Source organism: Euprymna scolopes, chromosome 38 (assembly GCF_053919585.1).
Source record: "Euprymna scolopes isolate OS-2025 chromosome 38, ASM5391958v1, whole genome shotgun sequence".
Lineage (NCBI taxonomy): Eukaryota > Metazoa > Mollusca > Cephalopoda > Sepiida > Sepiolidae > Euprymna > Euprymna scolopes.
The window spans coordinates 5,792,689-5,813,178 of record NC_136519.1 but is presented as its reverse complement, the minus strand read 5'-3'; the positions used below and the strand labels follow the sequence as shown (position 1 = coordinate 5,813,178).

The following is a 20,490-nucleotide window of genomic DNA, read 5'->3' as shown; positions in this document are numbered from 1 at the left end:
TTTAGGAAATGTTTTAATTATGTTAAGTATTCGTCCAGTAATACCATAGGATCTGATTTTCATGAAAAGATAATTGTGCCATACCCTGTCAAAAGCCTTAGATATATCTAGGGCTAGTGCCCTCCCCTCCTCTGCCTTATCCAGTGCATGGTATATATGTTCAGAGATTACAGTTAGAATATCTGCAGTAAAATGGGCTTATCTAAATCCATATTGATGGTCAGACAGACGTTTAGCCACTGTAAGATAATGGACTAGAGCCTGATTAATTATGGACTCAAATATTTTGGCGAAACAAAGGAAGAGGGTAATGGGGTGATAATTTTTCAACAGAATTCTTATAAACTGGTACCACACAAGCAGTTTTCCAGCAGTCAAGAAAGCATGATTCGTTAAGGCATTTGTTGAAGAGTTTGGAGAGAACTAGAGCAACCTCAGCTGAGCATTTTCTTAATAGTACAGCCGGGATGAGATCTGATCCACATGCTTTTGAGGTGTCTAGATTTTTTATGATACCATGGACTTGAGAAGGGGTGATTTTCAGATCATCTAATGTGGTTTCAGGCTGCAAAGGAATATCAGGGAGAAAGTGGTTTGCTGGGTCCAACATAGAGTTTGAGGCAACTGATGGCCAAGATGCCGTGCAAGCAATCTCATGATTGTTGGATAATGGGGGAATTGTTGATTGCCCATTATTTATTACACTGTTGTAGATTTTCCAGAAATCATGAGTTCCTAATTTCTGCGCTTCAATGCGTTTTCTGGTGGTTTCGGTATATTCTGTCTTAGCTGTCACTACTTCTTTCTTACAGTTACTTCTAGTTTCTATAAACTTTTGTATGTTTGTACAGGACTTATGTTGGATAAATCTGTGGTATGCATGTTGCCTCTGAGCAATGGCAGCTGTGCAAGTAGAAGTAAACAATTGGGGAGAGTGGGATTTACTGTAGAACTTCTGTGTATGAACATGTGCTTTAATTGTTGCTTTGAACCATGCAGTGGTCTCATTCATGCACTGTTCCACAGAAAGAGAAAAGATATTTATCCATGGGGCATCTCTGATGTAATCTCTAATGGCATTCCAATCAGCCTTATTGTACCTATTTACAATGCCTTCCCACGGGCAGAGTTCGACACCAGAGTCGTTTTTTAACGTGGAGAAAAGGTACAAAAATAAAAATTGTCTCAGTCGTGAAGGATTTCCACTGAAAGAGAACGAGAAATGGAAGTGCCGCATCTGAAGAACAGATGGTATTTATTGGCTACCCCACCGAGCAAATTAGGCACAAGGCCAATTTTTACTGTGAGGAGTGAAGGGAGGGGGAAGTGAAAAATGGGACCAGCTCCCGAGAGGTGGGAAATGGGAGCTGGTTAAAGGTCAGGCATGTGGGGTTGCCCCCACATCTGGTCTTTTCTAGTCATAGCTAGTCATAGCTTGCAGCATCTGAAGAACAGATGGTGTTTATTTGCTCCCCCACTGAGCAAATTAGGCACAAGGCCGTTTTTAATGTGAGGTAAAAACCAGCTCCCCTAAAAGTAGGCAAAAAGGGGGCACTCTGGTTACCAAAAATAATAATTGTCCCAGTATAGAGGGTTTCCCCTCCATTGACTGGTACAAATTATCTTAAGTGCAGCATCTGCCGGAACAGATGGTATTTATTTGCTCCCCCACCGAGCAAATTAGGCACAAGGCCAATTTTTAATGTGAGGAGTGAAGGGAGGGGGAAGGGAAAAGGGGACCAGCTCCCGAGAGGTGGGAAATGGGAGCTGGTTAAAGGTCAGGCATGTGGGGTTGCCCCCACATCTGGTCTTTGCTAGTCATAGCTAGTCATAGCTTGCAGTATCTGCCGGAACAGATGGTGTTTATTTGCTCCCCCACCGAGCAAATTAGGCACAAGGCCGATTTTTAATGTGAGGAGTGAAGGGAGGGGGAAGGGAAAAAGGGGACCAGCTCCCGAGAGGTGGGAAATGGGAGCTGCTTAATGGTCAGGCATGTGGGGTTGCCCCCACATCTGGTCTTTGCTAGTCATAGCTAGTCATAGTTTGCAGTATCTGCCGGAACAGATACTACACTTTGATCTTGGCCAAAAGGGCAATTGTAGTACTTTGTCGCTTTGAGCAATGGTTCTTCAACTTGGTGTCGAAAGTTTAGAGTGATGTCTATCATTATCACAGCATGATCAGCAGTGGTCAATGGGCATTTTTACATAATCCTCAAGAACTGTTGTCAAAAATAGATCCAGAAGTGAGGCTTGTTGGTCCTGATGATCTGGGAGACGGGTCGGGAATGTTACTGTCTGTCAAAGACTGGGATATAGAAAAGTTATGGATGATGCTACCAGCTGGGTCTGTGTAGTTAGAGAAACCAAGCCAATTATTGTGGTGGGCATTAAAGTTGACAAATACATGTATTTGGGCGTTAGTGTCAAGAGAGAATGCTACATCTATGCTGTCAGATAAAGTCCTGAAAATACAGGTAACTAACGCTATGTTGTAAGGTTGTTTAAAGCACATGAAGGTCTGGTCATCTCATTCTACTTTAGATTCCCAAGTCAAGGGGAGGGTGTTACGAATATCGACTCCAAGTCCATGCATGTGTCTGTCAGATTCCTTATGACAAAGTGGAAGATAACCAGACTTGTTAAAAATGTTAGAGGGGATGGAAGAGCGCAAGGTAGTTTCACTTAATGCTAATATATCTGGGGAGTTTGCTAGAAGAAATGATTCTACGTCATCTAAGTTAGTTCTAAGTCCACAAATATTTGTAAATGCAAGCCTCAAAGGAGGAGGCGAATTGTTGTTCGAATGTGTGTTTGATTTGAACGTTATTTTGGATTGAGCAGTCATTTCATTTTATTTCATAGTTTCAAAATTTAGTGTGAGAGGTGCTAGACAAAGCGCATACGCATAGCCACCATCATGTACCACAAGTAGACCATCAGCTGACTCCTCATCCACAGGAATGTGGCCTCGGGAATGCTCACCAGAGAAGATTGCAGGGTTCCTTTTCTTGTGCGACATGGTACTACAAACATCCTGATATTATTCAACTGATGATAGAGCAGCCGCTCAGGGTACTACCTAAGAGTTAGGACTCTTGTACTATTAGTCGGAAACAGCAGCCAGCAACTGTCAAACCGGTACCCTCAAAGCTTTTAGACAAGAGTGGCCTAGTCCAATAATGTTACTGAACAAGCACCCCTGAGATGCCCAGGTTTATCTTCAAATTCACGGAAAACAAAAAAAAAAATCTCTATCTCTACTATTATATAAAAGTACTGTGTGTGTATGTGCGCGTGTGTGTGTGTGTATGTGTGCGTGTGTGTGTATGTGCGCGCGCGTGTGTGTATGTCCGCGTGTGTGTGTGTGCGCGTGTGTGTGTATGTGCGTGCGTGTGTGTGTGTATGTGCGCGCATGCATGTGTGTATGTGCGCACGTGTGTGTGTATGTGCGCGTGTGTGTGTGTATGTGAGCGTGTGTGTGTGTATGTGCGCGCGTGTGTGTGTGCGCGTGTGTGTATGTGCGCGTGTGGGTGTATGTATGCGCGTGTGTGTGTGTATGTGCATGTGTGTGTATGCGCGCGTGTATGTGTGTGTATGTGCGCGTGTGTGCGCGCATGTGTGTGTGTGTATGTGTGTGTGTGTGTCTGTGTGCATGTCTGTGTATGCGTGAGCTTGTTCACTATGAATTCAAAAACAACTGGGTCGCTTTTTATGAAATTTCATATAAAGGTACTTTATGTGCCTGGCAGTGTTCTGAAATAGGTTTTGTGTTGTAATGTCTTCGGTGAGTAGTGATTACTGATAATCGAAATAATCTGATGAAAAAAAGAAACAGGCGATTTTGACTAAAGTTAACACCTTACACAGCCTAACATCACAAGTGCATTTGAGAAGTTTTATTACCACACAAGCTGAAACACCCAACATATAAAATAAGCAAGAGGTTCTTTGATATCACAGGGGCGTGTTTGAAATGAATGTTTGTTTAAAGCACAATTTCACAATGATACTTGACTTTTTTGTTTTAAACTTAAATTCAAGCGATTAACACCGCACAAGCAGTAATGCCAGACATATGAAATCAACAGTAGGTTCTTTGTTATGACAAGGGTGCGTTAGAATGAATATTTCTGTTTAGAGCACAATTGAAGCATGATACCTGACTTTTGCACTTTAAACTTTAATGCAAGCTATTATGTATAAAATAATTTTATAAAACCAACAGTACGTTCTCTACAGTGCAATGTAGACTACAATGTATTGTGAACTTAGTCACTGCAAGAGACATGCGAAGCTTTCTCCAGGTGCATCACAATGAATCCCTAACTAAAGTAGGCAATCAATCGATTTGATTGAGAAAAAAAATGGACGATTTCATCGATTTCGATGACAATAAAAATATGAGAGTGTGAAACATTCGTTGATCATTATGCAATTCCGGACAGCTTCAAGTCATCTTGCTAGTTCTAATAATTAGCATTAAATTAAATTTTTGTGTGCGTTGTTACATTGTTAATGTCTAAATTTAATTCTGAGGCTGTAAATTGAATAATTGTATAGAACGGTGATCATCAAACCATAGTCCACTGGCCGAATAAGGCCTGCAACATCAGTTAATCAGGCCCGTCCGAGGCTTGTATATCTTTGTGTGAAATTTCATAAAATTCATTGCAGATAGGGTGCGCTGAACAGCTCCTGCTCAGATGTGGCAACAGTACTCCATTTTAAGATGTACCTAGCTTTCATACAGATAGCGGATTGCATTGGTAGTGAGATACCTGCTGGAGTAGTAGTGATCTAACCATTTATCCAGCGATATTGGCAACAAATTTGATATATGTGTTTCATTTTAGATTAGGAGTGAAGGTCAGTCCTAGACGCTTGCAAGACATGGTGCTTCATTTCAATTGAGGCATCGGGTTAGGGTTAGGGTTAGGGTTAGATTGTCAGACTTTAACTTTTTTTTAATAAAGATTAAAATTTTGTGGTCTCTCTCATTCTCTTTCTTGCTTTCTCTCTTTCTTTCCCTCTCTGTTCCTCTCTCTTTCTTTATCTTTCGCTTCTTTTCTCTATATCAGATGTGGTAACAATATTATACAGACAGAGATACAAAGTGGAACAATAAAATTGTCACCTTAGAAAAGACGACATGATTCCATTTCCACATGATGAAAAGCGCCTTTCTTTTTTTGTTGTTGTTGTTGCAGACCATCATCTACTTGGCTAGTTGTATACAAATCCCATGTGCGATAAGAGCCTTCTATCATGTCTGGAAGTGACACGATGTTCAACAAGCGAGATCAGAGATGTGCTACTGTACAACTCATGCTCTCGACTGACCCAAGTTATGACAACAGGACCATTGCCAGTACCCTCAAAATATATTGCTGGATTGCCATGAATAATAGACACAGACCCAGAGTGATGAAAACAAAGTTTCCGGACATGATTAAGGTCTTTGGTGTTATTTCAAGTGAGGGCCACATCATACCACCTCACATCCTCAAAGTCAGCTTGAAAGTCAACACCAAAGTGTACTTTGATGCACTGAAGAGTGTAGTGATCCCCTAGTGCAATCAGGTGGCTGTTGGCAGACCCTGGGTGCGGTAGCAGAACTCGGTGCCAACCCACAAGTCCAAAGAGACTTAGGTTTGGCTTCAGAAGGAGTGCTACGACTTTGTACCCTTATCTCACAGGCTCTGCTCCTCCCCCGACCTGAACCCACTGGATTACTTCATTTGGTTATATGTCGAGAACATCACCAACATGACCTCCCATAACACCAAAGCTCGCCTGATCACTGCTATCAGCTGAGTATACTCCCAGTTCAAGACCCATATCGAGCCAGTGATTTAGGCTGAAGGCGGCTACATTGAATAGATGTCAGCTCTACTACATAATCACGTTACCTGAATTGATTTTTTTTCAATAAAAGTTTTAAAATAAAGCTGTAGTGTTGTTTTCCTTAAGGCGACACTTTTATCGTTCCACCCTGTATATGAATAACATTTAAACAAGGAATTTGCTTCCACTTTAAAATTACATTACAAACAGTTGTTCCACCAAAGTTCTCTATTTTCTTATTCATTGAATAACTTGTTCTAAAAAAAAAAAAATGGCGGATAGAATTAGTTGCGTGATTGAAGTCAAAATGTCTGCTGGTTACCGCTTTGTCTTTTAAGGATTCTTTGGCTTTCGAGACGGAATTGGTTTAATCTTTAATTTGATTGCCTCGGGAAATCTCAGACTCTTTCAATGCTTTGGATGCTGGTGCCAAGAGATGCTTCAGTGCTTTTGATGTTGCCATAGCAACCAGTTTCATCCTCTATTGAATAAACACACTCAGAACTAGCCTCTCTGCAACGCTTATCATGAAAGATTCTTTTATCAATATTTGCGTTGTTTTTATTCAAACTAGTGTCTTTGCAATTATTATTTCTATTTTCGACTACGTTTCGACTGATATGATCATTGGCCTTCGTCGGGGTAGGGCTAATGCATTCTGAAATTTTTAGATATTCAATGTTGCTGTTTAATTGTCTATTGTATATGTTGATGTTGTAATAAGGGTTGAGGACATGTGTTGCATGGAGAGAACTTATATGAGAATGATACGACGGATGTGTGATGTGAGTATTTAAAGACGAGCTTAGATTTGATGACCTGAGAGGAAGATTAAGTCTGGACATTATAAGTAGATGTGTCCAGAACAGGAGGTTTTGATGGCATGGACATATTGAAGGAAGGAATGAGCGTTCTCATGTTAGTAAATGAAGGTCAGTTGAGGTAGCAAGGTCAGTTCACAGGACAATGGCAAGGAAGCAATAAAAATGGAACTGAGGGAAAGCGAGATGAATAAAGACCTAGGTAGAGATAGATTATTTTGAAAATTATTTTTTTAAATCTTTTAAACACATACCAGTATGCAAACTGTTTTTTTTTTTAGCTCTTTACATCAAGTGGCTTAATGCCTTGTTAGGAAAGATTTCCATAAAAAAATAGACGTTCATTTTTAGTTTCAATTATGTTAAGTGTAATATAAACATTCTTTTTTTTTTTTTTTGTAACTTTTTGTTCACTCCCAAACAAGGCATATTGCCACTGAAGCATAAGGGGTACTGTAATAGGGGCCAGATTCATGGAGGGGGGGGCAACCTGAGTGGGGAATTGGTCAACACAATGTTTATTCACATTACATTTACATTTCTGCATATTAGCACGGTCTGTGGAATACAATGCAATGATACTGCTTCCTAGCTAGCTGTAACATATTTGTTTTCATGTCTAATGTTAACAAATTCTTGCTGAACCGTTTTTTTAGATAATCAAATGTTGCCCACCTTACCAAACTTATTAACCTTTATGCTTGCGTGGCCTTTAAGCCTTGATAAGTGCCGACCCATTAGTACATAGTAAACAGGGAGTAAGGAATGAATTCCAAAGGCAAGCATGTTGTATAGTCGGTTCTCTCTATAACGATTTATCTGTTTATCGCTGTCACATATAATCATGTTTGTTGCACTTCTACAAATATCTGTGCTGCTAATAAATGCTTGTTTCAACGGTTTTAACAATCAAACATGGAGATGGTTTAATAAACAAAACTATTTATTTATTATCTTGCCTGTCATTGGTAATAGGCCGTGTCGAGCAATGGGAGGTGAAAAGTGGGGGTCGGTGGTAACAAACTAACATCGTGACCACCGCAAGCCTTTCTCCATCTCTGTTTTTGTGTTCGTCGGACCTCTTCCTTTAACTGACAATTTCTTTCTTTGTTTCATCAGAGGTTAATATGGGTGTACAAAGTCCGACCTGATTTTTCTTTGTTCTCTGCTAATCTGGAATATGTGTGTGTGCATGATGTCCAAATTCCTTTATCCAACAAGCAGTCCGAGGAAAGAAGCTTTAAGTGCAGAAAATCTTCTAGCATCTAAGGATCCCTACAGTGAAGGGGTGGGATTTTGCTGCTAGGTAAGTTGGTCGCAAGAATTTACATTGAGGCGTGTACAAAAGCAATAAGTTCAGTAGAGCATAATCTGTGGAAGTAGTCATAAAACGAATGTAGGGATGCTATACTGCAGTAATGTGACAGACACTGGATCTAGCAGACAGAGCATGGCCTATTAGGTTAGAAATTCTGTTTCCACCTTGTCATAAGAGCAGAGATTTGTGGTTGAAGCACTAGTCTAGATGTGGCAACAATATTTCATTCGTAGGTGACTGGTAGCTTGGTAGCGATAAAGGATACTAGCATTTGTGATAAGGTTTAATACTCCATGCTGTTGTTTCGGTCATGCTGTGCATAACTGTTATGGAGTAAGCTGATTCAACCTATTTCTGAAATAAATGAGCTTACCTAGAGACAATAAATACTCCTTCCTCATGTGTCAGGTCTGTTTCCACAGACGATCATGACTTTCCAGTCTCTTCTGCATTCGGTCCTTCTTATGAGTTTTATGTGCATCTTGTGATCCTGTTGAGACCGTTTGTGAACTTTGTTCTGTTTTCTTCTGTTTTTCTTGCCAACAATTTTTCCTAACATCAAATATCTTTCCATACTGCTGTACTTTGCCTTACGCATGATTTCTTGGTTTGTTGTTTTTCTGCCCATGAGATTCTTAGAATTCTCCTTATAAACCATATCTCTGCTACTTCCAAACGACTTCAGTAATCTTTGTTAGTTTTCACCATTCGCAGCCGTAAAGGAGAATTAACCATATATATGCCTTTAAGATTCTGATTTGTGTGCTCAGTTTTATGTTTCTGTTTGTGAAAATGCACTTCATACAGTGAAAATGCACTTCATACAGTGAAGATGCACTTCATACAGTGAAGATCCACTTCATATCATATAGTACTACAAAATGCAATTCATACAGTGAAGATGCACTTCACACATTGCAGGTGCACTTCGTATCATGAAATACACTTCATATGTTACAAAATGCATATTATAAAGTACAGATGCATTGTGCACCGTGAAATGCACTTTGCACCATGAAAATGCACTTCATACAGTGAAAATGCACTTCAAACATTGCAGGTGCACTTCACACATTGCAGATGCACTTCGTATCGTGAAAATGCACTTCATATAGTACAAATTGCACTTCATACAGTGAAGATGCACTTTGAACGGTGAAGATGCATTTTGTACAGTGCAGATGCACTTCGTATCGTGAAAATGCACTTCATATAGTACAAATTGCACTTCATACAGTGAAGATGCACTTTGAACGGTGAAGATGCATTTTGTACAGTGCAGATGCACTTCGTATCGTGAAAATGCACTTCATATAGTACAAATTGCACTTCATACAGTGAAGATGCACTTTGAACGGTGAAGATGCATTTTGTACAGTGCAGATGCACTTCGTATCGTGAAAATGCACTTCATATAGTACAAATTGCACTTCATACAGTGAAGATGCACTTTGAACGGTGAAGATGCATTTTGTACAGTGCAGATGCACTTCGTATCGTGAAAATGCACTTCATATAGTACAAATTGCACTTCATACAGTTAAGATGCACTTTGAACGGTGAAGATGCATTTTGTACAGTGCAGATGCACTTCGTATCGTGAAAATGCACTTCATATAGTACAAATTGCACTTCATACAGTGAAGATGCACTTTGAACGGTGAAGATGCATTTTGTACAGTGCAGATGCACTTCGTATCGTGAAAATGCACTTCATATAGTACAAATTGCACTTCATACAGTGAAGATGCACTTTGAACGGTGAAGATGCATTTTGTACAGTGCAGATGCACTTCGTATCGTGAAAATGCACTTCATATAGTACAAATTGCACTTCATACAGTGAAGATGCACTTTGAACGGTGAAGATGCATTTTGTACAGTGCAGATGCACTTCGTATCGTGAAAATGCACTTCATATAGTACAAATTGCACTTCATACAGTGAAGATGCACTTTGAACGGTGAAGATGCATTTTGTACAGTGCAGATGCACTTCGTATCGTGAAAATGCACTTCATATAGTACAAATTGCACTTCATACAGTGAAGATGCACTTTGAACGGTGAAGATGCATTTTGTACAGTGCAGATGCACTTCGTATCGTGAAAATGCACTTCATATAGTACAAATTGCACTTCATACAGTGAAGATGCACTTTGAACGGTGAAGATGCATTTTGTACAGTGCAGATGCACTTCGTATCGTGAAAATGCACTTCATATAGTACAAATTGCACTTCATACAGTGAAGATGCACTTTGAACGGTGAAGATGCATTTTGTACAGTGCAGATGCACTTCGTATCGTGAAAATGCACTTCATATAGTACAAATTGCACTTCATACAGTGAAGATGCACTTTGAACGGTGAAGATGCATTTTGTACAGTGCAGATGCACTTCGTATCGTGAAAATGCACTTCATATAGTACAAATTGCACTTCATACAGTGAAGATGCACTTTGAACGGTGAAGATGCATTTTGTACAGTGCAGATGCACTTCGTATCGTGAAAATGCACTTCATATAGTACAAATTGCACTTCATACAGTGAAGATGCACTTTGAACGGTGAAGATGCATTTTGTACAGTGCAGATGCACTTCGTATCGTGAAAATGCACTTCATATAGTACAAATTGCACTTCATACAGTGAAGATGCACTTTGAACGGTGAAGATGCATTTTGTACAGTGCAGATGCACTTCGTATCGTGAAAATGCACTTCATATAGTACAAATTGCACTTCATACAGTGAAGATGCACTTTGAACGGTGAAGATGCATTTTGTACAGTGCAGATGCACTTCGTATCGTGAAAATGCACTTCATATAGTACAAATTGCACTTCATACAGTGAAGATGCACTTCATCACTTCATATAGTGAAGATCCATTTCATACAGTGAAGATGCACTTCATGCACTTAAATTGAAACGTCATCAGAGCACTTTATGAGAATCAGTTCCACAGAGGTTGTAATCGCAGACACTTGCCAATCAAGTTTCTAATCTCAACACTCAATCCAGTAGAAACTGACGCATTTTAGTGACCTTTTATTTGTACTAATTCTCCTTCCTAGGTTATGCCTCTCCTCTTTGGGGTGGAATAAGTTTATGGCTTACTTCCTGAAGTATCTTGATCGGAAAAATGCTAACGGAGCTGCTAAGGCAAATTTTAATACTCATAAGAAACATTTTAAGTGCATACGAGCCTGCCCACACAATTTTAAAAAAAATTTCTATTCAATTTTTAAACATGTTCCTCCTTTAAAGGGACTGCCTTAATTCTTCCACCTCCCGACCTTGTGTCACATCTTTCTGCAGTGCAAAAGTAAATACCGTGATTTGTGCCATAAACTTCCGTAACATACTTTTCTTAATATACCTTTTTGTCAATTTTTAATAGCAATAAGTTCATAAGAGCATATTGTGTGGAAGTACTCATAAAACAAACATAATTTATAAGAGCCGTCCAACACATGCCTTTATGTAAAACGCACGAGAAAGTGAATGATGCCACTTTTATATAAGCTCAATAAAAATGGATTTACACTTTCAGAGCATATATATAGTTAGTAAACAATTGCAATACCAGAAGTATATTTATCTAACATTCATATTATTTTATTTGCATGTGTATATATATATATATTATTGGTTTTTACATAAATATTAATATGTCGCTACACATTCATGATCATGTTTCGGTCAACTAGTTTCTAGTAACTAGAGACCCATTCAGGCGATATACTTTATACAAAAGCTTAGTCTAAGCTACATCGCCTAAAGAGGTATCTAGTTACTAGTAACCAGCTGACCGAAACATGCTCATGAACGTGTAGCGACATATAAATGCTTATATAAAACAAAGAAAAAGTATATCTTGCCCTATTTCGGTATTGAGCACTCTTGTATTAACCTCGTTAAAACTTCATTGGTTACTTTACCTCTGGAGAATATTAACCTAGAATTATATATATATATATATATATATATATATATATATATATATATATATATATATATATGTGTGTGTGTGTTTGTATATATATGTGTATATGTATATATATATGTGTGTATATAAACGTGCATATATATATATGCATATATATATATATATATATATATATATATATATATATATATATATATATATATATATATGCATATCATCATATAATCATCATGAATGAAATATATGCATATATATGTGTATATATATGCATAGAATCAGACGAAAAATCCAAATAAACAGAACCGCGTTTTAAACGGCTGGAGTTTTTTTTTTTTTTTTTTTAAATAAAATGTTTGTACACAAAAACTCACGTCCCGGAGGCATCATTGTCTGCCTTCGGAACGTGAGTTTTTGTGTACAAACATTTTATTTTAAAAAAAAATAAACAACAAAAAAACTCCAGCCGTTTGAAACGCTGTTCTGTTTATTTGGATTTTGCGTCTGATTCTTTGTATATTTAGTTGTAAATAATGTGTGAAGTTCGTCATCATTGTCTGCCTTCGGGACGTGAGTTTTTGTGTACAACCATTTTATTAAAAAATAAAGAGGGGAAAAAAGGAGAAAAGAAGAAGGAGAAGGAAAAAAGAAGAAAAACAGACAAAAAAAAAAAAGAAACTCCAGCCGTTTGAAACGCTGTTCTATTCATTTGGATTTTTCGTCTGATTCCCTGTATATTTAGTTTGTTTTGGATTTTTTTTCAAACTCATTGAATTGTACCCATCACCTTCATCCTGATCATTGAGGATATATGACTTTTGGAACGCTCCTCCATGTGTATTTTACATGTATGTGCATGTGTACGTGTATGTATTCATATATAAGTACATGCTTATAATGTGTGCCTCTATGTGTGTATGTTTGCATGTGTGTGTACATGCATATGTATGTTTGCGCACATTCTGTGTGTATGCATGTATGTGTGCATACATGTGTTTATTTCATGTGTATGTGGGGTGGAGAGGGCTCCCGTAAGCTGTGGTGAAGGCAACCTCTCTAGGAGAAACAAATTTCTGATTTAAAAAACCATAAATTGGGAGACCAGTACCCACATGAAGCTGGTCTGCAGTTTAACTTGTTGCTGGCTATCTTGCTCTTGCTTGTTGCTGGATCTCAACATTTTGAACCGAGTGAGAGATTTAGCTTTGTACGACAGCTAAATCTCTGTAACATCATCTTTGTATAGATACTCCCTCAGGCATAGTCCTATAGCAATGGAAAAGTTGTGACCCGTGTAGGCTTGAAATGCTAGAAGCATGTAATAATTGATCTGCCATCATTATATGTATCCGTGTGTGTGTACGTATGTTTATATATGTACATGTGTATGTATATGTATATATATCTATGTGTATATGTATGTATTTATATGTATATATGTTTGTGTGTGTTTGTATGTATATATGTATATATATATATGTCTGTGTATGTATGTGTATCTATGCATATGTGTATGTTTGTATATAAATGCATAGATAGGTATGTATATGTATATGTAGTTAAATGTATGTGTATATGTGCATATATATGTACGTATTTGTATGTGTATATGTACGTATATGTCTGTTTGTATTTGTATATGTGTGCATATATATGCGTATGTATTTATGTATGTATGCATGTGTTTATGTATATGTATTATGTATGTATGCATATATGTGTATATGTGTGTATGTTTATGGATATATGTGTGTGTGTATGTGTGTGTGTATGCGTGTACGTATATATATGTATATATAGCAATGACCGTCTTCAGTGTCATGTCTGTTTGAGTGTGTGAATTTGCCGGTACCACTAAAAAAAAAATTAATGTTAGGGCTCATGGATTTTAAGTGTCTGAGGGAATGGAATTCGTCTGACAAGACGTTGCAAGCATCATATAATCATCATGAATGAAATATATGCATATATATGTGTATATATATGCATATATATATACACTTGTGCCCGATATTATTCATACCCCTCGGATCTTTGAGATTTCTATAAGATAATTGCTCAAACCAGAAGGTAGACAATATTAAAGGGATTTCAAACAATAAATCAAGCATAAGCATTTAATTTAAACTCAACAAATAAATAAATTATGCAAGTTTGAAACATTATACAAAGAAAACAATAATGGCACTAGTTCAAAATTATTCATACCTCTCTTACTAATAGTCAATAGCATGCCCTTTATTCTTAATAACTGCCTGTAACCGTTTTGGATATTTATCAACAAGGTTTTTACAAGCATCAACACTGATTTTTGACCATTCTTCAATGCAGTAGTTCTCCAAATCCCTCAAATTTCTAGGTTTCCGCTTTTTAACCTCAGTTTTCAATATGTGCCAGAGGTTTTCGATAGGGTTCAGGTCGGGACTCTGGCTAGGCCATTCCAAAACATTAATTTGATTATCCTCAAACCATTTCTTGACTATTTTGGCAGTATGTTTTGGATCATTATCCTGTTGAAGGACCCAGTTTGGTCCTAAATGGAGCTTCTCCGCATCCTGTCTAATGTTTTTCTGGAGTATCTCCAAATATCGCTCCTTCTTCATGGTTCCATCTATCTTGACCAAACTACCTGGACCACTAGCCGAAAAGGAGCCCCAAAACATTAGGCTACCACCACCATGTTTCACCGTGGGTATGGTGTTCTTTGGGTTGTAAGCTTCTCCTTTCTTCCTCCAAACGTAAGAAGCATCCATATGGCCAAACAATTCAATTTTTGTTTCGTGAGTCCACAAAATACTTGAGAAAACGGACTCTGGAGAATTCACATGGTTCCTAGTAAACTTTAGACGTGCTGCAAGGTGTTTTCCGGTGTGCAATGGAGTCCTTCTTGGTCTTCTTCCTTTCAGACCATTTTCATGCAGAGTCCTTTGCAATGTTTGCCTTGATATTTTTATGCCAGAAGACTCCAGATTTTCTAAAATGTCCTTAGTAGTGGTGGTTGGATTTGCATTAACACTTCTTACAATATTCCTGGTGGCTCTAGCAGACAGTTTCCTTTTCCTTCCTCTACCAATCAAGTTGTTTGTTGTGTGGTGGCTCTGGAATTTTTTGATGATGCTCTGTACTGTTGCTGTAGGGACCTCAAATTTCTTGGAAATTGACTTTTAACCTAAACCATCCTTATGTGAATTCGCAATTTTATTCCTAAGATAATTACTAAGCTCTTTTTTCTTCCCCATTCTAATAATTTTTATTCTTTTATTGGTTTTCAGTTGATATCATTTTAATTTCTGAAAAATGCAAAAAACGAAATGAAATTAATCAAAGGTTGTATAAAAGCATTCAAAATAAGAATCAAACAGGAAACAAACAGTCAGAAACTAGATTAATACTGAAAAATTAAGGGGGTATGATTATTTTTGAACATTGCAGATTTTATAAATAGCTGTATATTTCTTTTATTACAAGTATCCCGAGATTTTAAAATGACGAAAATGATCAGAAGAGGTTTATTAAGAATATGTATCAATATGGACGTAAACAATAAATTCTAACAAAGTTACACCTAATAAACTCAATTTTCAAGGGGGGGTATGAATAATATCGGGCACAACTGTATATATATATATATATATGTATGTATATATATATATATATGTAAAAATATATATATATATATATATATATATATATATATATATATATATATATATATAACCTAGAATTATATCCGATTAATCCGAATGTCATTCTAACCCAGGCAATGTCAAGTGGCCTTGCTTCTAATAAATTTACACGAACTGAAGTGCATTCGCTGTGAAGCAAAACTCATTACTATTATTAACTTAGCACTCAGCGCCTTTTATTCTTTGTTTTTGGAATTGCACTTTCCGCCATAAAAGTTTTCCGGTTAAATTAAGGAGGCACAATTCAATCGCAACCGTTTCCGATACTTCGTGCCGTGTTCATTCATGCTAGCATAAGCAAACCAATAGTAGACCAATTCTCTTTCATTCGTTCTTGGTCAATGATAAGCGCTTTGCTTAGCCGTGTAACGAATGGGGGTCCAACGTATAAACTATTTATAATGATTTTCTGTAGGATAAATTAATAACAAAATTAAAAACACACACACATTGAATGAAAAATTATAATCTTTAAAATTATCCTTCACTTTATAATAAAGGACAATGTATATGTGCACACACACACACACACACACACACACATACATACATATATATACATATATATATATATATAGTCTTGGAAGTGTTTTAACCTTTAAAGCTGTATATTAAAAAAACTTATTTAATTTTTATATTTTTTATCGTTCAGTAAGTCATTTAATCATGCAATCAATACATCAACTTGCTCTCTCGAATTTACACTAGTCCTAATATTAATTTTAAAGCATTATCAGTTGATTACCATGAAATACTGTTTCGGGGATTTAAAAACAAAACAGTATATTAAATAATGGCACCCCAATAGTGTTGATCAAACACCACCTCCCTTAATCATAAAAACAAAAAAAATATTACAGATATTAGATCTACTTTCCTACTGTTGATTAATTTGGCTAGCCTATTCATGTTATAAAAAATGTCATCCTTACCTGTGAGATTCGTCTGTTTCCAAATTCAAAATGGATATATTTTTTAATTTACCAGTGTTGTATTTATAAGATTAGGATCAATCCATTTTACTACTTATCACCCCTACTATGGTTAGTACTTTATATATTTACATCTTATTTATTTAAAATTAAAAATATATAGAAGTTTAAAATATTTTATTTATATATACACTTTTTTTGTATAATACATTTTATACATAATATAGTTTTGGATTTCCTTTATAGATATATTCTGGTTAATTTTAAACGATTCAAAAGCATCAGGATAACGAACAAATGCTTTATTTAACTGGTTAAATATTTTAGTTTTATCCCCACCTTGTTTTATCATCCTTATTACTAAGCTAGAAACTGGGGTATAAAGTCTATTAATTTTAAAGTAATATGAGCTAATCTCAAAAACTCTGACATAATGGTTTCATAAAAATTAAAAACAGGACAGGTACTATCTTTATGCGGAATACAAACTATTTGAAAGGGGAAAGAGTTTCTTTTATCAAATATTTTATAAAGAAAAATCCATTTCTCAATTTTTATATCTAAATCCAGAAATGTAGCCTGCTGTCCTTTATGTTCACAATTCAATTCTAACTCCTTTGATATTTTTTTTTTCAAATTCATCGTTATCGTTTATACATATAAAATTATTTCTAAATCTTTACAACCATGAAAATTATGTTTTCAATATATTATTTTGGGTTTGTATTACTGTACACATAGATTCGAAAAAGTTGACAAAAAAAAAACAAATATATAACAAAGAAATGTTATCAAAGGTAAGATAAGTTACTTTTCTTCCAAACTGGATATATTTTTCGTGTTTTTATTTAATGTAACATGTTTATTTAGCTCGAAAAACATACTGTGTTTACCGATGTATTGGAAAATTCAAAATGGCGCCCGACTTTCTCTTTAACACAGTAAGTTTGGGAAAAGGTGTTATAAATAATAAACTAGACAAAATACTATTAAAAACCCACCGAATATATGTCAACCTATGTCACGGTAACATATATTGAGCGAGTTTCTTACAGTATTTTGTCTAGTTTTATATTTATAGCACTTTTTCCAAAACTTACCGTGTTAAATTATAATTATAATTATTAAATGAATGATTTTGCGCTACGAAATTATTTTCAGCTTTATTATTACTACTATCATTATAATTGTCATTACTATTATCTTCCGTACTATTATAATTACCCTACTATTATTTCGTTTATTTTTACCACTCTCATAAGTAGCTATGGTTTCCTTACTCCCCCACTTTAACATCAATATGTATACTTAACCTTTTACATCAAGTTATACGCACTCATAGTCATTGCCACCCTAATCTCCGACTTATGATCATACTCCCTATATCATAACAGTAGAAACTTATAAATATATTGCCGCATATTACCTTTCAGTTTTACAACATTACATAACCCCCCCCCCCCCAAAAAAAAAAAAAATTACTCAAAATTACCCACTCCATAGAAAATAGACACCCCACAAACCGTTAAAATAAATTACCACACGGCAACAATATACCCCCTATTTAACCATAATACATATACCCCTTAATCTCAGTACTATGTTAAAGACCATATATAATCTATATATCATACTATATATAATAAGCCTCTCCTTATTTATTTAGAATTCAATAAAGCTTCCCCCAACATTCTATAATTCCTCTTAATCTTTTTCATCCCTTATGAACCTTACGCTAGACGCCGCATCTCCCCATGCTACCTAGCACCTTCTCTACTCTTCTGATGAGAAGCATTAGGCTTCGAAATGCCCTGGCATAAAGAGTCCCTTCTATCCTCCAAAATTTGCCTGTATTCCATTATTCAATAAATGATCCATTCTATATCTACCTATACATAGTTTTGTATCTTCATTTCATACTATTGTTGTCCTATTGTATAAGCTCCAATAATTATTGTTGAGCTTGGCATTATCCGGATAAGTCTCCTTTTGTGGAATGGATCTTTCTCTTTTCCTTTTACATTAAGCTTTATATATATATATATATATATATATATATATATATATATATATATATATATATATATATATGTATATATATATATAGGAAATTTATTACTGTGAGTCCAGAATGAGTTTACAAATTGTTTCAGCTAGAGGAAAATACTCAAAGAGGAAAAATCCAACTTGCATCGTCAGAATTCATCTATGAATTCTGACGATGCAAGTTGGATTTTTCCTCTTTGAGGATTTTCCTCTAGCTGAAACAATTTGTAAACTCATTCTGGATTCACAGTAATAAATTTCCTATATACTGCTCTGACTACACATTGAGCACTCTAGTCCGGTTTTTTCACCACTGGTATATATATATATATATATATATATATATAATTGATAAAGGAGTTTGGTAAATACCGTTCCTCACAGAGACAGACTAGGTTATGGAAATTAGACTAAGTTTTTTTTACTGACTTATCCTACAAGCAGTAAAATCCCACCCCTTCACTGTAGAGATCCCTAGATTCTGGAAAACCTTCTACTCTAATAGTTTCCTTCCTCGAACTACTAGAATTTGGAATTCCCTCTTTCGTCTCTGTTCCCCTGGCTGTACTGACATGCAGAAGTTCAAATATAATGTGAACAGACGTCTTGCTGCTCAACTTTATATAAATATTTATTTAAGAAGAAAAATCACAAATTTTACAGAATTTTAGGGTTAAAATTATATAAAACAGGCAACTAATTCTTTTTAAATGTGGCATGAGGCCAGAAAGGGTGGGGGGGGGAAGATGGGTGTCGGGGGTCGTCCACTTGTCTATTCCCTATCACTAGTTGCAATCACCACAATACCGCATTCACTCTAGGAGTTGGATCTACTTAAAGCCCCAGATGACAATATGTACAAGTTTTTTTTTTTTTTTTTTTTTTTTTTTATATAGTTTCCCCGTAAATTTGGTCCCAAATAGTAGGCTCTTATGTCCAAGTGTTACTGTGCCTTATTTGGGGTGAAAAAAGAAAATATTTAAAAAAAAAAAAATGATGAATAAAAAAAAAATGACAAAACAGTTGATGTTCTGTAAAAGCTAAAAATCTAAACGAAAGCAATCAAGTTAATGAGTTTATATGTTTGTTCCAGGTTCTGTCACTTCTCACACATCCAATGGCAATGCAAGTAGCCAGCACACAAGTGGTCAAACATTGGCCAATCAAGTCTCCTCATTACCTCAGCTGCTGACCAATGCTCAAGGCCAGATATTGGCAGTAGGACAACAGGTACGTACAACATCGTATAATTTTATTCGTTGAATATATTACCAAGCCTAATTATTATATAACTAGCAAGGAGACCTGTGGAAATTCCAAGGAATGAGAAATATATTTAACCAACACATATGTTTTGATAAAGCTGATATTTTTTGTGGATAACGCAAAAAAATAGTTTTTCACCAGAAAAACCAATAACACTCAGCAAATATGAATTTATTATCATTTCTATGAAAATTACATGAATAGTTCTGCGCTACGAAATAGGTGCTGGCAAGAATTGAACATTTTAACGTGCTTAAAGAAATAAATGGTAATATGGACAACATCTTGAAATTTGGAATATAGACCTTTTGTCATGTATATATATATATATATATATATATATATATATATATATATATATATATATATAAATATTTATATATATATATATATATATATATATATAAATATTTATATATATATATATATATATATATATATATAAATATTGATATATATATATATATATATATATATAAATATTTATATATATATATATATAAATATTTATATATATATATATATATATATATATATATATATATATATATATATATATATATATATAATATTTATTACGACACTATATATACATATTTCAAAGTCGTACCATTGGTTTTGTTACG

The 20,490-nt window shown here is 35.5% G+C and overlaps 1 protein-coding gene across 4 annotated transcripts in view; it reads left to right on the top strand.

The window, feature by feature from the left end:
* LOC145263057 (uncharacterized) overlaps positions 1 to 20,490 on the top strand; it is a 1,096,083-nt gene that overhangs the window by 981,972 nt on the left and 93,621 nt on the right. For all 4 annotated transcript variants that reach the window (XM_080119900.1, XM_080119902.1, XM_080119903.1 and 1 more), the window contains one exon: positions 19,692 to 19,828. In XM_080119900.1, coding sequence (XP_079976026.1) covers positions 19,692 to 19,828 — 137 coding nt within the window. The remainder of the gene's footprint in view (positions 1 to 19,691; positions 19,829 to 20,490) is intronic.